General features: G+C 40.8%; 2 protein-coding genes across 3 annotated transcripts in view; both read left to right on the top strand.

Annotated features, from left to right (window-relative positions):
• Positions 1-17,520, top strand: part of LOC108014645 (uncharacterized) — a 101,994-nt gene that overhangs the window by 14,464 nt on the left and 70,010 nt on the right. The window lies entirely within an intron of this gene.
• SdhAL (Succinate dehydrogenase, subunit A (flavoprotein)-like) lies at positions 1,807-4,118 on the top strand. The gene has a single exon (XM_017080257.4). It carries the CDS (start codon positions 1,980-1,982, stop codon positions 3,933-3,935), a length of 1,956 nt encoding a protein of 651 aa, XP_016935746.4. The 5' UTR covers positions 1,807-1,979; the 3' UTR covers positions 3,936-4,118.

The following is a 17,520-nucleotide window of genomic DNA, read 5'->3' as shown; positions in this document are numbered from 1 at the left end:
TGATAATTTTAAGGAATATAATAAAAGGCGAAGAACTGTTTGCTAGGCTGCAGTATAAACCGATTCATTGAAAGTTTGCTGGGTTGTTTCGAATTCGTAGATTATGAGCAACAATGCGGCAACTATTTATAGCTTTTCCGTGATTTTTGAAGATCACGCGCCTCTTGCAGTCGCCGACTGAATTTTAGAGTGGATCCCATCTCGGGCTCGCATTTTAGTCGGTTTCAAGTCATCGCCGAGTGTCAATGGACCTACCGACTTTATCGGGGGGCTGGGAACGGAACGGAAGGGTCGAAAAGTTGGGCCGAAAGACAAACAGCTAGCGGGCATCGATGGGCATTAGTTTAAGGTCTGCCACGGCAACCCGTCGGGGGTAAATGAGAAAAATCAACAGACCAAGGGAACTCAATAAAATAGACGATGGCAGATGAAAATGGAGGGGAGGCCAGAGAGTTGGCTAATGTAGGAATGTATCTGACGGATGGAGATGGACAAGTGACGGATGTCTGGCTACCTATGACATACCATAGTCATTCATTAAAGGTGCCGCTGGTTTTCATTAAGAATCCGTGCGGAGGAGTACGCGGAAATGCGGCACAACCCTCCGCGATCCTGCGATTCTACGATTACGATCCTTAACCCTTTCGAGGACGAGAGCGTTCTTGCCCTAAATATTCACCGCACGGCATTGTAGCCGCTTTATGGCCAATCCTTTCTGCTTGTGTGTTTGCAAACAATTCGATTTTATGGCCGCCTAAGCGAATTTCCCCGCCTCAATTAGGCTGAGGTTGTAAACTCATAAAACAAACACGCGAGAGTGCGAACGCGGAGCAGGCAGCCGGCAAAATAAAGGAGGAAAAAGGAAGAAATCGGGGCTGGTATTCCGTTTGCACAGGATACGCGCAAATACGCATGTCCTTTTTGGATGCAATTAGCCGCCGGGAAAATCCCAGTCCATTCCGATACGTTACGATATCGATCCCAGAGCACAAACCCAGCGATCGAGTTCGTGTCCGAAGTCTTTCGTTCGCCATTCTTGGCTTTCCGCCCATGGGTTCGCCCCTTTCGAGTCTGTTTGCTCGAACCCAGAACCAGTCCCTATCCCAAAACCAATCCCAAACCCAGACCCAAACCCGAAACCCAGACTCATTTACATATTGCTCGTTTTCTTCTGTTTTCGCTGCGCTTAAGTATGTTTGCCCGGTCCGATCTCACCGTGTTTGCTTTGGGCCATCTTTTACCATATCGACCATCTCGAACATCTCGACCTGTTTGCCGTTTGCCTACTTCTTGCTCTGCGGTGCCGCTGCAGGATTTTCGTGGAAATTTTTAGCTTTAACGAGCTATAAACTTGAACATGGCGTGAGTTGGTAAACAATGGAAGGCAGAACCAAGTTAGTAAAAGCTTAACTTAGCTTTGAAAATAAACTGCTTCAATTAGTTTCTTAATTTTACAAGTTTTTTGAGCTACTTTGTGTAAAAGGTACTTGTGATATGGAATATTTTGTTGTAGTGTAAACGTAAACTAATACATTATCGTGGCTGTCTGAATCAAGCACATTTTCATAAAACATACGGAAAAATATAACACCTTGTTTTTTGTAGTTTCGTTCATGATTTTTTTACCACAATAATTTATACTATTTCGTGGCATCTTCTACATGTATTTTGTTGTTCAAGTTGTAGAATATCTAAATTTTATTAAAAACTTTGTTTTTTAATATATGTATAATAAGGAAAGCAGACTTTACATTTTCCCTTACCAAGGAACTTTGGTGTGCAATATCAAAAACTTCACTTCACTTTCGAGGAATAAAATATTTTCTATTGATTGAGAGAGTTTCTTTAAAGCCAATCTAAGAAATACATCTGCGATAGTCTAATCGTCATTGTGTTTTCCATCCCAACTCGAATACACCTAGAATATACAGCGCAAAACTAGATCTAGTCGGGCAGAAAGACCAGGAACTCCACAGAAAATGAATCGGCTGTTTGTCAAAAGGGTTGTCTGCCCTATCACAAAAACCCTCCTCTGTTCCAGGGTGAGTCGCCTGTTTGGAGGGACCTGCGTGAGGGATTCCAGTTGCAAGGACGATTATTCCCTAACCGATCACAAGTACGATGCGATTGTGATTGGAGCTGGTGGAGCGGGAATGCGGGCTGGATTTGGGCTGGCGGAGAAGGGCTTCAAGACGGCTTTGATATCGAAGCTCTTTCCCACCCGATCGCACACGGTGGCCGCCCAGGGTGGAGTGAATGCGGCCCTCTCGAACATGGATAAGGATGACTGGAAGTACCACTTCTACGACACGGTCAAGGGCAGCGATTGGTTGGGTGACCAGAACGCGATCCACTACATGTGCCGGGAGGCAGAGAAGGCGGTGCTCGAGCTGGATATGTACGGGATGCCCTTCTCTCGGACACAGGACGGCAAGATCTACCAGCGACCCTTTGGGGGTCAGACCCTGGAATACGGCAAGGGCGGTGTGGCCAAGAGGGCGTGCGCATGCGCAGATCGCACGGGCCATGCCCTCATCCATACTCTCTATGGACAGACCCTGAAATACGCCGAATACTGTCACTACTTCATAGACTACTTCGTCCTGGACTTGATCATGTCCCATGGCAAATGTGTGGGCTGCCTGGCCTGGAAACTGGATGATGGCACCTTCCATCGCTTTCTGGCCAACAACACAGTGGTGGCCGCCGGCGGTTGTGGTCGGGTTTACTTCTCCACCACCGCTGGACACACATGCACTGGCGATGGCAATGCCTGGGTGTCCCGCCAAGAGCTGCCCCTCATGGACATGGAGTTCGTGCAGTTCCATCCCACTGGCATCTATGGAGCAGGATGCCTGATCACCGAGGGAGTTCGGGGAGAGGGCGGCTTCTTCCTGAACTCCAAGGGAGAACGCTTCATGGAGCGCTATGCCCCGAAAGCCAAGGATCTGGCCTCCAGGGATGTGGTGGCGAGGGCCATGACCATGGAGGTCCTGGCCGGCAATGGTTGCGGTCCCCTTAAGGATCATGTGCATCTACAGCTCCATCACATCGACGCGAAGATCATCAGGCAGCGATTGCCGGGTATTTTGGTCACTGCCAAAATCTTTGCCAAGGTGGATGTTACTAAGGAACCGGTGCCAGTTCTACCAACTGTCCACTACAACATGGGAGGAATACCCACGGATCACAGGGGTCGGGTGGTCACTGTGGACGAGAATGGCCAGGAGCAGGTGGTCCAGGGGCTGTACTCCTGCGGGGAGACATCCTGCGCCTCGGTGCACGGAGCCAATCGGTTAGGGGCCAACTCCTTGCTGGATTTAATTATTTTCGGACGAGTCTGTGCCCTTGACATCGCCGAGAACAGCTGTCCGGGAGATAAGCCGCCCGAGGTGGAGGACAAGGCCACGGAGAAGTCACTGGAGAACTTCAAGTGCCTGCGCAGCGCTAAAGGATGCACTCCGACGGCCGAGCTGAGGATGGAACTGCAGAGGACCATGACCAAACATGCGGCAGTCTTCCGGGATGGGAAACTACTCAAGGAGGGTCTCCTTAAGGTGGCCGAGCTATGTGAGCAGTTCAAGGACGTTAAGGTCACCGATCGCACTCTGGTGTGGAACACAGACTTAGTCGAGACCTTGGAGCTGCAGAATATGCTGGCCAATGCGGTGCACATAATTACGGCCATGGAGAATCGCAAGGAGTCGAGGGGATCCCATGCTCGCGAGGATTTCAAGAAGCGCGTGGATGAACTGGACTATGGAGCACCCATGGCCGGGCAGAAAAAGAAGCCAATGGACGAGCACTGGCGTAAGCACACCATGACCTTTGCCCTGGGCAACAAGGGTTGTGCCTCGATCAAATATCGTCCGGTGGTGGACACTACTTTGGACGACTCGGTGGCCTCCATTCCTCCAGCTCCGCGTGTATACTGATTACGGGAGTCAGTACCAGGTTTATTTTATCTCTAAGAACATGATCTTAATATTAATGTAAACAATGAAGGGACTATCCCGAATGTATACATGTCTGTCCTTAATAAAGTAATATATCTGTAGCGGGGGTAACACAGAAATCTCTCAGCCTCTCTCAGATTTCTGTGTCACCCCCGTTTGTGATATTCCACGTGTTGCAAATTATATTAAAACACTAAAATAGTAGTAGTTCGCAACTATGTAAAATTTGAAAAATATTTATCTTACATATACACTTTAAAAATCTGAATCAATTACTATAGTTAAAAGATATATATTTTATTTTATTAAGTTTAATAAATGTTTGATATTTGTATAATTTTCAGTTGTCTAATTGATATAGGGAGTTAACTGGTAGTGCATTATTTTTGATTGATAATATTTGGAAATAATTTTCATGATTAAAGGCCTCAAGACATATATGGTTATAATGACAATATCCAGTGCACTGATAAACAACAAACCAAGGACAATTTTGGCCAGCAAAATGTTTTGACCAAAAAGTCCAGAACGCAGTAAAGTGAAAGCAAAAACGGAAAAATTTGTATATATGGAAGTTGGGTGTCTCCAAAACGGCATTGTGGGAATCTCCACCCATTCACGCAGATGCAGGAGATCGCGAAAGGATATCACGTCCTGTTTAGTATTCAATTTACGAAAGTCCCCATCTATCACATGATATATGGTCTCATCGGTAAAGGCGGAGAATCGTTTTTTCATCGTCGAAAGCATGGAGAGATCGCAAACGGCCAGTCCAACATCGAGGCAACCCATGGAGGTGGTCGCCAAATTATATAAGCTCCATTTCAGATCCTTGCACTTCGGCTCCTGTTGCGAACAGATAATCACCAGCCACTCGCCGGTTAGCACCTCCATCCAGTTAATCTCATCGATCATGGTAATTGACCCGTACCGGGGACAGAGTCCTGTAGTAATGGAGTCATCGGTTTCGTGAAACGGGATCATTGACCCAGAGGCCAGTAGAAGCAGGAGAAACTTCGAAGTCATTATGTAAACTCAAAGGAATTTTCAATTTTTCGATTAAATATCTTGTTGTTATGTGCGTTATCGTAGTGACAGTAATGTAAAAGGATAGATAGGTATCTGATATGAATAAGACTGAAAGTCTACTAAGTCATTCGTAACTGAGAATATGATTACTAATGAATTTAAAATCAGCTGCGCCTAGATTCAGAGCTAAAAAAAAGTACGTTTTGTATTTTAATGTTAGTACTGTGATGTGATATTAAAATGTTACAGGGTGACCATGTCGCAAAGTGACCACAAACAAGGTGACCATACCAAGGAGACAACTCTGCCTTAAAATGATTCAACGGTCTCAGGGTAGTAGAACTGCTTAAATTTCCGACAATTAAAATTGAATGGAACTGTTGATAAAATCCCGACCAAATAAATACCACAATGGGTTATTTTTTTCTTTAAAATGACACCAGTTGATCGAGCAGTACAGTTGCCACCGCAGAGCACTAACAGGTCATTAGCATCAGATTCAGATAGACATCAGTGTAACTCGATTGCTGGTGCTGTTCTAGTGCGACTGTTGCCGATGTCTGAGTGTAAATAATTGCCCGCAACAGGAATAAGTTGTAGGTTATGCGAGGAATGCTAAAAGCAGGATCCGATGGGTGGACCTCCCCTAATGACCACAATAAATTATTTTCATTTAGGGGCATTTAGCATAGAGAAAAAGCCGTGTGCCTGGTAAAGAAATAATTTATAGCTGTTGAAAACTTAACATGTTCATTTGGCCACATGTGTGTGCGTGGCGGGGGGAGTGGGGAAAGTGGAAAAGTGGGGAAAATGGGAAATTGTTGGGGTGTGTGGGTCCAATAATAATGGCGCTTGTTAAGGCTTATGAGTAAATGTTTGTGTGTGCGTGTGTGGGACAGCAAATGAAAGGCCAAGCGAACAGGGCCACACGAATACTTTGCCAGGACACATCCAGCCACCCAAACCCCCACCTTCAACCCTCTCCCAGAACACCAAGGACATGCCCCAACTATTTGGTATGTATTTCGTGTGCCAGTGTGGATACAATTGTTGCTGTTTCATATGGTTTTGCTGCTGGGCGGCTGCCACCGACAGAAAAATTACAGTTGCATACACATTTGCCTCTGTTAAATTGTCCCACAACCAATACAAAGTGACCTTTTCATTTATTTTTATGATGGCCCCTCCCCTTCGAGCCATTTCCCATTTACCCGCCCAGTCGCCCATTCTTGGCCATAAAAAATAGTTCGCTCGATTCAACTTTCCTGCGGCAACAAATGTTGGTAACTACGACCCAAAGAGGATTTCTGGTAGCTGGATAAAATGTTTTTTTGAATTTGTTTATTTCAGACTGGGCCTAATGGAAGGGAAATCTGTTTGCCCATTTAATATTATATCTGTGCCTGATGAAGGATTTTTCGTTCATGATGCTTACTCTGCATGCCATATTCATCATTTACCTTCTACATTGGAAATTACCATATTTTCCCTACCATAATTGGCTTCTTAAAGTAGTATTATAAGTATTTATTCGCGTGGGTGCAAAACTTAAAACTGTCCTCACAACTTTGTTGATATCTATTCAACGCAAAACTTTCTTTTTTGCTGCTTATAGTATTAGGGGAAAGTTTGTGGTACTTCGTTAAAGTTCTAGTTTCAAATAGTTCAGCTGGAGCCCTCTATTAAATCATAATGTGAACTTAAACGCATTAAAGAAGAAGGGCATTTTAGATCTCTATTTAAAAAAGTATTCAGTTTGTATTTAATCAATATTAAAACCAACTTTTGCTTTCATGGAAACTAACTTTTGAGTGCAATAAATAGATGAAACTTTTTGGGGCATGTGGGTTTTTGATAAGAATTTTATTTCTTTTGTTGCTGGCTTTCTTTATCAAAATATTTATGTGCCCCATTTAAAATCGGTCAGTACACTGAACTATATTTATTAATTTCTAATTTGATATTATTTAATCCGTTTTAAAGCGACGGCTAGGGGCAATCTATCTTGTAGCTCTCCAATGTCTTTACTTTGCCGTTTGGCTCTTTAGATTCCCCTTTTGGCTTATACTCGCTGCAGAGGATGATAGCAAGTTTGGCGAAACTCTCAAAGTTGATTCTGCACTTCATCGGAAAACAAAACAAAATGTTTCAGTTTAAGCTTTTTCCCAGTCACTTCAGCTTGTGAACGAGTACAGTGCACTTGCCCCGCAGGAAGATGGAGTACGAAAATTGAATGTGCTATACAAGGCACTGAGAAAAATTAAAAATAGCTTAAGTGTGATGAAAAATCCTTAATTGGGTTAAATTTTGGGGTGAAAATTGAAGGTTTTTAGACTTGTGGCCTTATGACTCTGTAATATTTTTGACTAATTTTCTGGATTTATTTTAAGAAGTCATAAAAACCTATGTATGTAACATGTTATTTTGTATTTCAAATTTAAATTCTTAAAAGGTTGCCTACCATGACTTTTTAATAACTCCAGTAAGTTTATTACAATTTATGAAAAAACAAAATGTTATTAAATGCAAAATTATTCCTTTTTTTCCTTGGTAAACCTTTATTTTTATTATTTTCCTTTATGGAAGTCACACTTTTATGAATTGAATTTAAACACCCTCTTTTCCGAGTGTTCTGCACTGAGCTCTAGCTCGTTATCGGGTTTGGCGTTTGAAGGATTTGCCAGGGACATGAGTAGTGGAATAGATCTGTTTCGTGGCCCCAGGCGTTCGAGTGGGCCATCATTTATATGTTGCCTTTCGTGCCTTTGACTCAATCATTTGCTCGTTTGGAGGCAGCAGGAGCTCCATAATTTCCATTAGAACTGCCCCGGGAGAAAACCGAGTCAAAGGCGGCCACCAGTCCGAAATTCCTACGATTCCGGCCAGTTTGCCCACTTTGGCAGCCAACTATTTTGGACATGCCAAACTGCATTTCGGCCCGATCTGTTCTCTTGTTTTGGTTTGGCTCGATTTTGTTTTGGCTAATGGTTTCTGTTCCTGGGTTTTGTTTTGGTTTTGGGCTAAATGTGTGTTTTCCTACACACAAACACGCGCCCACAAACTTTCGGCCGCATAAATTTGATTTATTAATAAATTATACTCTCTCTACACAAAAATAACATATATTTCCATTTTCCATTTATTTACTTGCAGGTAAGTTCCGGCCGGGAGAATGCAATAAACTGGTGCACTAAAAATGTCCGGAAAATAGAATTTCCATCGTGTATCTGGGTACTTACGATTGTTTTTCGGTAAATTGATGGTACAATCTAAAACGATTTGAGTGCCTGCTTGTGAAACCAACAAATGGTATATGGTATTAATTTTTTAATCCAGCCCAGAAGCATGATGTCGAAAAATAATGTTACTTTTATAAGCCGCATGCAGAAAAGTATGCAACTGAAATTGAGTTTAGCCAATGTACGTTTGCAAGGTGGCGCAGTTGTGACGTCAACGACTTTGTAAGTAAAATTTGTAGTACTAGCATTTATTAGAAATGTTTGAATGTAGAATATTAGAGAATTCAACCACAAACTCATGGAGGTATCCCACGTCTGAATCGGGATCCTACAACTCAAGTTATGGAATCTGGAAGTGCAGTTTTGGGTTCCGATTCTGAAAGCCATTGGAATTACGGAAAAACCGAACATGAAAATGGGCTGAAATTTTGACCCTCCGTAAAAAGATAGATTTAAATGTAGAATATTAGAGAATTCAACCACAAATTCATAGAGGTATCCCACGTCTAAATCGGGATCCTACAACTCAAGTTATGGAATCTGGAAGTGCAGTTTTGGGTTCCGATTCTGAAAGCCATTGGAATTACGGAAAAACCGAACATGAAAATGGGCTGAAATTTGGACCCTCCGTAAAAAGATAGATTTAAATGTAGAATATTAGAAAATTCAACCACAATTTCATAGAGGTATCGCACGTCTAAATCGGGATCCTACAACTCAAGTTATGGAATCTGGAAGTGCAGTTTTGGGTTCCGATTCTGAAAGCCATTGAAATTACGGAAAAACCGAACATGAGAATGGGCTAAAATTTGGACCCTCCGTAAAAAGATAGATTTTAATGTAGAATACTAGAGAATTCAACCACAAACTCATAGAGGTATCCCACGTCTAAATCGGGATCGTACAACTCAACTTATGGAATCTGGAAGTGCAGTTTTGGGTTCCGATTCTGAAAGCCATTGGAATTACGGAAAAACCGAACATGAAAATGGGCTGAAATTTGGACCCTCCGTAAAAAGATAGATTTAAATGTAGAATATTAGAGAATTCAACCACGAGTTCATAGAGGTATCCCACGTCTAAATCGGGATCCTACAACTCAAGTTATGGAATCTGGAAGTGCAGTTTTGGGTTCCGATTCTGAAAGCCATTGGAATTACGGAAAAACCGAACATGAAAATGGGCTGAAATTTGGACCCTCCGTAAAAAGATAGATTTAAATGTAGAATATTAGAGAATTCAACCACAAATTCATAGAGGTATCCCACGTCTAAATCGGGATCCTACAACTCAAGTTATGGAATCTGGAAGTGCAGTTTTGGGTTCCGATTCTGAAAGCCATTGGAATTACGGAAAAACCGAACATGAAAATGGGCTAAAATTTGGACCCTCCGTAAAAAGATATATTTAAATGTGGAATATTAGAGAATTCAACCACAAATTCATTAAGGTATCACACGTCTTAATCGGGATCCGGTAACTCAAGTTATGGAATCTAGAAGTGCCGTTTTGGGTTCCCATGCTGAAACCCAGAGCTATTCGGGACTTTTGCAAGCAGATATGGGCTCTTAGTGTGCACCTAAGAATTGATTTACATAGAGTTAATTAGGATTCGACAATGAAAACCTCAGTTTATTTCGCCACAAAAATGTTTAATGCAATACTAATCAGTTGCCACTTTATAAAAGTCACTATAAAGGCATATTATTAATGACCACAAACCGAAAGCATAAATGAACGTATTAACCATTTCATAGCTGCCGGCCATTCCTGTCGTTATATCGAATGTCAATCAAGAGTTTAATGTCGATACTCGGTGGGACGTGGTGACATGGCAGACAGCTTCCTTGGTTCAGAAGTCGAACAGGAGTCACGATGGCAGGATTCCTGGGGAGAAGGCAGAAAATTTGAATAGGCCATCCCATGTGGAGGCTCTTCCGTGTGTCTGACAACATTTTGCTTGTGCAAATGTTTGGGGGCTGGCGGAGAAAGTGCTGGGGAAAGTGCAGATGATTGCACTCACACATCGAGTTGACACTATTGGAAATACAGTGCGTTTGCCTTGCTCTCGGGAGTCAAATGAGTTTTGCATAAACAAACATGGTCGACCGACCAGTCCCTTGCCACCTGCTGCTCAGAAAACAAGTGGAGGAGGCACAGTTGAGTGCCACGACCAGATGTTGCCGCATCAAGAGGCATGAATAACTCTTTGGACCCACAAATTCTTTTTATTTTCTTACTAGAAAGGTATACAATAAATGTTTATAATAAGCAGAGGTTGGATCATACGTGAAACTATTTTTAAAAACCTTAATTATCCGGAAAATTACCTATACTTTGAAGGTTAAGATTAATGAGAATTTTAAGATAATATTTACAAACCAATTAAATACAATTGGAAATCTAATAATATTATATAAATACAAACAAAATATAAAATTTAACCATACACTTTATTCATTAAATTAAATTACCGAGAACCTCTACAAAAAGTCCTCAAATGAGCAATATATCATACTATTATAAAAGTACCAGGTACTTTGTCGGGACTCTTGAGGAGAAGAATCAGCACAGTCCTCTGGCTGGGAATGCATAATTAAGGCAAACAAGAAAAATGAGCAGGCCCTCGCCGGCCATTCCAGATTATTTTTTGTTTCCCACAATGTGAAAGTACTTCCTGCAGCCGAGTTTGCTTCCGTTTTTCAAATTAAAATACGTTTAGCTTGGAGTGCACGTACTCATTTATCATTTTATTATGGCAAGGCATAAGGCAGGACCGGTTTTTTCACCCTGGTCCTTCTTGTTTTCTTGCGTACTTTCGAATATTACGTGCTGGCCAACGGGGCGCATGAGTAATGCGAGCACATTGTGCACACAAAACTCGATTTTGGAATTGAAGTTTGGCTCGGTTGTCTGCCGGAGTTTCCTTATTACAGCACCCGCTCTGCAATGCGAATTTCGTTGAGCAGATTTCCATTAATGGTCAGTCGCCTTGCTCTTTTCCTTTGTTTTCAGCTCGGTGGCAGCAAATATGAGCAGGAAAAACTCGAAACAATGATAGCACAGTCCCACAAGATACACAGAAAATAAAGTTTAGTTCTTTAAAATACAAACTAATACAATTTATTTATTTATTTATATTTTCTTTATCTACCTTAGTGTACAAGATTGTGTTATAGTTAGCGCACTAAAGATCTCTTGAATTGAATAAAATGTAAGATGTTATGCTTTTTAAATTATCTCACATGTTGTAAGTAAAATAAAATATCAACCTAGCTAGAAACAAAGCCCTTAGATTACAATCCTAAGTGGTATGATTTTATTTTCTGTGCAGTGGACAACTAAATTCCGTTGCAATTTCATTTCGCTCGCCCTGCATCGGGCTTTCTTTTTTCTCTGGACTTGGTTTGTTTCACATTTATATTCATTTGTTTTCCGTTTTATTTACCCAGCTCAACCGCAGCAACAAGAACAACAAACTATACGAGTGTGTGCATGTGTATTTAGGTGTATGTATAATTTTCACAGAAAGCCGAGGGGAAAATTCTGGCATTAGAAATTTTTGGTAGCACCAGCGACGCGAAGCAAATTCATTCTCCAAGTTATCGTCGAATATATTTTTCCTGTGGCTGCTGGAAAAAGTTGAAACCCCAAACGCGATGACCAAGTTTGTGGGCCCCAACTAATTAATTGGGTATTTGTTTGGCTTTACTGGGCGGGGAATTCAAGCAATATTTTTAGGATACTCCAGGAAGGTCGAAAAAGGATCAGAGGGTCGTAGGGGTAGGATAGAATTTAAATTAAATATTTTCCGGTCTTCTCAGATTGTATTTTCCACTTTCTGCAGGCTCATTTAATTTGTGTACACATATTGGGTTTCGTTAATAGGAACATGCGACCACTGCTTGTTTTATTATTAATTAAATAATAATTACAACCTTTCAACGATTAAATTTATTTGTTTATTTGTACACTGTAGGCTTACTTATACAAATTAAGCTACAGGATGGGAAAACAGCCATAACTGCTGTGGCTTTCGATTTTTGATTAAATTTAAAAATCTTGATTGCTCCAAATTTGCTTCCAAATAATCATAAATTTTCCTCTCTTTTTTCATTATCTCTTTAAAAAAAACTTATATAAAACTTTAATTCCCCATGATAGAAGATCGAACTTTTTCGAGCTCACATTTCAACTCTAACAAAACTTATTTGGGGGAACTTCTTAAGCACCATCAAATACTGCGTCCTTGTTCATTATTTCCAACAACTTTCAAATGAGAAACTTTCGAGCGACAAAAACCGGACAGCCGGCAAACTGTGCTCAAGATTTCCGCATCTGCCTTGGACAAGGGAAAGTATTGCTAATTGCAGTTTGTCCACAGGGAAGAAGCAACAAGCTGCCTGTCTACGGTCCAGCGTCCTTCAATCCACAAGCCACCCAGAAACTTCTATCCACCCACCAAGTCTTGACCACTGAAAAGTTGGGCAAGTTACCGCTGTAATGTGGCCAAAGTAGTGCCAGTACTGAAGACTCTTGTGGCGTTTTTACTTCTGGTACTTGTAGATCGCAGGCGAATTTGGGTATACATATATATATGCTATAGGGTGGATGGTACATCTCTTCTTTTTTATGCTAAATACACTTGTGAGATTTAAACACTTTTTTTGTTTAATCATGATTTTGGGACTTTTTTCGGTTAGCCAGAAAGACTTCTTGAGGCTATCTAAATGTTTACCAAGCCAGTACCAGGAATCTTATAGTCGATTCACACGATTAAAGCCTTCTTACTTGTTATCCGTTGAGTATTTAACTTTTTTTGGGATGTGGAAACCCCAGGAAAGTAGGAAAAGCAGCGGAATGGCAACAAAGAGTACCGGCATTCACCCGTCGGCTGTGGGGTGTGTTAGCGCTCTTTGCCGTAAAAATGCTGTTGCTGTCCGGACTTCAAGGCATGGAAGGCGGTTGAGGGGGATTGGAAAAAGGGGGGCTCCTGCTGGCTGTTGCTTTGAACTTGCGGCTCCGCCCGCCTCTACCGCTTTCACCGTTCCTACCGCTGCTACTTTTTGTGACATTTTCGCAGAAGGTTTTTGCATTCGTGCAACTTTTTGTGCTGCACTGCGTTTTCCGAGGGAAAACACAACAGATAGGGGGGTGCAAATGGGAGGGGGGGGGGGGGGGGGGCGTGTCAGCTGGCTGCCTTAAAGTTTGCGTGCCCGTTAATTTTGTTTGCACTCGCGAAGAGTGTGAAAATTTATTCTAAGCTCTCGCCCGCTCTAATTTCTGTGGTCTATACCACACAGTGGGCCAAATCGATTAGATTTGGTATTCAGCAAAGTATCCAAAAGTTATGTCTTAATAATGTTACATTTTAGCCGAAAAAAATAACTTTTTTAAACTTAAATAATGATATCAGTACCATCGCTTTACCTAATTTAAGGTCGCAGAGAAACCTTAAAAAGGATTCAATTTTTAGCCTTTATAAAATCAACTGTGAAATATTTTTATTAATATGGCTTTTATCGGGTTTCAACATATTTCTCATACTCAAAAATATTGTTAACATGTTTCTTACTAACTTCAAAGGATCCTCCAACCTTTGAAAGAAACAATATTTTTATAGTGAGTGAGAAATGCAGTAAATCTTTAAGTTTTGCCTCAGTGTGCATGGCAGAAATCGTGCGTGCGGCAAAGTTTTCCCTACGCGTCGAAAAGTATGCAAATTATTAGGAAAGTTTTTCACATTTTTCACTGCTTTTTGCTGGCACTGCGTTTCTCACATTTGACAATTTCGAAATCCTCGTTGCCACATCTTGAGCGTCAGAGGAAAAGAGGACCTAAGTGCGCACAAAAGTAGGCTAAATTATTAATGTTCCCCACTAGCCATTTCCTTCAGCCCCCCAGGATACACACAAGGAGTCGCAGGCTGGCCAACAGCAGCTGACGTCTGCGGGCCCATTGTCCATCACATCCTTCTTGTGTTTGCTCCTTCACTGCAAAATAAAGGGGTTCACTTTAAGTGGGTCCTTAAAGTTTAGTTCAACAACTAACATATTTTATAATTAAAAAAATTTAAAGGATATGAATCATCAGAAATTTATTTCAATTAGATTTATTCTTAAGGCTTCCGTTTACTAATAAGAAATATCTTATAATAATCAAGAATAAAAGTCTTGTTACAAAGGAATACAATTTTATTAAAAGCTTAAAAACTTGCTTACAAGAAAATTAAATGTATTATATTTATTCTTCCTTAAAACAAGTTTAAAATATTATTATGTACCGTCAAGTCACGTAATTAAAAAAAAATTATAAAGTATTCTCACGACCTCTAAGTCATTAGAAATATTTTTCGAAAAAAATAGTTTATAAATTAAATTATTCTTTTGAGAAGTTCTTAAATTTGGCTTAGTGTGCCTTTCACGTTCCGACATTTTAATGCCCTGTTCTTGACATTCGGCCGGACCCGGCCTGCCCATCCGATTTAGGTGTGTCCGGAGCCCCCTAACCACCCCCTTTTCAGACTTTTGGATGGCAACCCGCCCATGTGGGGGTGCAATTTGTCAGTTTCCCACTCGACCTCGCTCGTCCTCGGTCCTCTGTTGCGGAAATTATTATTTTGTTTAATGATTTGTGCTTAGTTTCGTAATTGAGACTGTGAAAGGAAGGCTGGCAAGGGGCAAGGACAGGGAAAAAGGGCTCTGCTCTTGACCCACAATGGAAAATGGGGGAAAAAAAAGTGAGAAAGTGGAAAACTATCGGAACCAACAGTTTCTGTTGTTTTCATCTTTGCCTTTTCGTTGTGAGGACAAAACTCATTCCAGCATGAACGAAAAGTGAAGGGAAAAGATGAAAAATTCTATTTATAAATTTCGTTGGCATCGAAAATATTTTCGAACCATCGTTCGGGGCAGAAAGTTCATTGTCAATTGATTTCGCAGCCAAGCGGATCTTAAAACCGAAGGACCTTCCGAGCATTTCTCCATTATTGAGCGAAAGTATTTTGTGCTGGCCATTTTGTACTTGAATTGGAATGCTGTGACAGGAATTTTGTTGGCAAGCTAAAACTAAATGGTAAGGAATTTTTCAGGGAATATTTCAAAAGGCAACGCTATGCTATAAGGATTTCAATATTGTGGTATGTATTTGTGATACATATTTCAGCTGGCAAACATTTTCAATTAAGTGCTAAACCTATGAACCTGTTTTCAAAACAATTTTTTTTCATTTTTTACTTCGAGCCCAACACATAGAATTATAATTTCCATGACATTCAATATTGGTTCCGTCGTTTTGGGTTGCAAAATAATTAATAACGTCGGGGGTAAAATTAAATAATTACAAATGCAGGCAGCTTTGATTGGAAGGGCCTTTAATACAAATTGCTGATCGTCGATGCATTAAGTTGACGCCCATTTGGTCGAATAATTCAATTAAAAATTAAATGCAGCCATAAGCAACATACAGATGCATTCAAAAACGGACAAAAACCTTGACTGTGGTTAAAGCTTATAAATGAAATGAAATTGTAGAACGAGGAGACTCAATTTAAATTCGCCCACTACATAATTATTTTGTGTGTGTGTTTGGGCATGCGATGAAATCCATTTATCAACGACATATTAAATGCGAAAATTCCATATTTTATGAAACAATAACCAATGCCAACGCATCTGTAACTGCGACGGTGGCAACAACAAGAAAGCAGGCAAATTAAATGTGGTTTCCAATTAAAACCGGAATGGATGTGACAGACAATTGCCGGTTCGCAGGGAACTCTGAAAATTTTACCACCGGCCCGATTCCGAAAAGCTGATTGAAAATGCCCTTTTCGACGAATGAATCAGGAAGGAAAACCGTTCGACCAATATATAATTATCAATTTATATGTAATCCACATTTGCTATTAAAATGTTTCGGTAATTTATAACAGTGAAGTGCTTCTTATTTTAAATTTGCATGATGCATTCATTTGTTTCAAGCTACTTATGCTTAAGTAGTTACCATTGTTAAAAAGCCTATTACGTTAATTTAAGAAGATTTTAATTTCAGTGAGTGGTTGCTATGAAAAAATTATACTTATTGGTTTAAAGTAAATGCAAATATGAAGGGTAAAGTCTGAAATTGGTTTTACTCTTAACCGCTATACACTTCATTAGGTAACGTAGAAATTTTTTGGAATACCGTCTGCATTTTTCACTAATTTGTTTACACTTTCGCATGAATGCAGTTTCAAGAGCCGTGACCGCTTGTGTGTGTGTGTGTGTGTATGAAATGCCCAGAAGCGTGAAAATAAAAATGCATTGCCTAGTTTTCGGGGCGCACTGGCCTCCATTTTTCCCCCATTTTCCTTTTGATCTTTGCATGCAGGTTTCCGCTTCCGGAAAAGCATTCTCCATGGTAGGAAGCTACTCAGTGGATGCGCTCAAATTAATTCAATTTAACCTGAAGCCGAATCCTCCGTGCTCCGCATTCCGGATGATAGGCGTCTATTTGGTTTAGGACTTGAATCACCGCTCGACTGGCTGGCAGTAATCGCAGGATAGTTGCGGTCTGCTGGCAGTGCTGCCAAGTCTTGCGAGGTATAAACATTTTATAAAAAGTGAGAATTAAATAATATCCTTCAATTTGCATACAATTAGATCTAGGATAGAGTTAGTTGAACTAAAGCAAAACTTAATGCTGAATTGAGTTATAACAACTATATAGAAAATATCCTAGTTTAAACCAATTGATTTTGAAAAAAAATGTTAAAATATTAATTTATTAAAACAGTTATAAAAAAGAAAAAGCAGTTTCTCAAAATAAAACATACTTATTTTAAATTGCCAGAGTCGTAGAACCATGCATTTATTTTCTATCCAAATAAAAATTGTAGAAAAATCAGATTTGGCAGCACTGCTTTCGGGATGGGCACTCAGATAAACGCGAGCAGCGCGTGTTTACTCACTTAGGTAACTTCCTTCGATCCGTCGCTTTGTCTGAACTCAGCAAATGAAGCGGAAGAACTTCACGTGCCGCCATACAAATTGAAAATCAATGAAAGGAAGTCTGAGGACGACGAGTCTGAATCCAAGATGTCCTGCCTTCGGGGGCCTTTCAACCCCTTGAAGCCGCCGTCCCATAAATCGCCGCTCGAGCTCTGAAGTGGCCATCGAGGCCTTTTCCTGGGTTCGCCTTCAATTGGTCGGCATATTTACCAACAACAGCCCGTTCGGCTGGAATGGCAGGATAATAAGAATGACTGCGGTATCGGTGCTGTGAGTTCTCCACAGACAACTGGGCACAATGGCGGT

The sequence above is a fragment of the Drosophila suzukii genome, chromosome 3, assembly GCF_043229965.1.
Source record: "Drosophila suzukii chromosome 3, CBGP_Dsuzu_IsoJpt1.0, whole genome shotgun sequence".
Taxonomy (NCBI): Eukaryota; Metazoa; Arthropoda; class Insecta; order Diptera; family Drosophilidae; genus Drosophila; species Drosophila suzukii.
This window is presented reverse-complemented; position numbering and strand designations above follow the sequence as displayed.

Bases quoted from the DNA above. Each gene is read 5' to 3' on its own strand.
- SdhAL (XM_017080257.4), top strand. From the start codon at position 1,980: ATGAATCGGCTGTTTGTCAAAAGGGTTGTCTGCCCTATCACAAAAACC.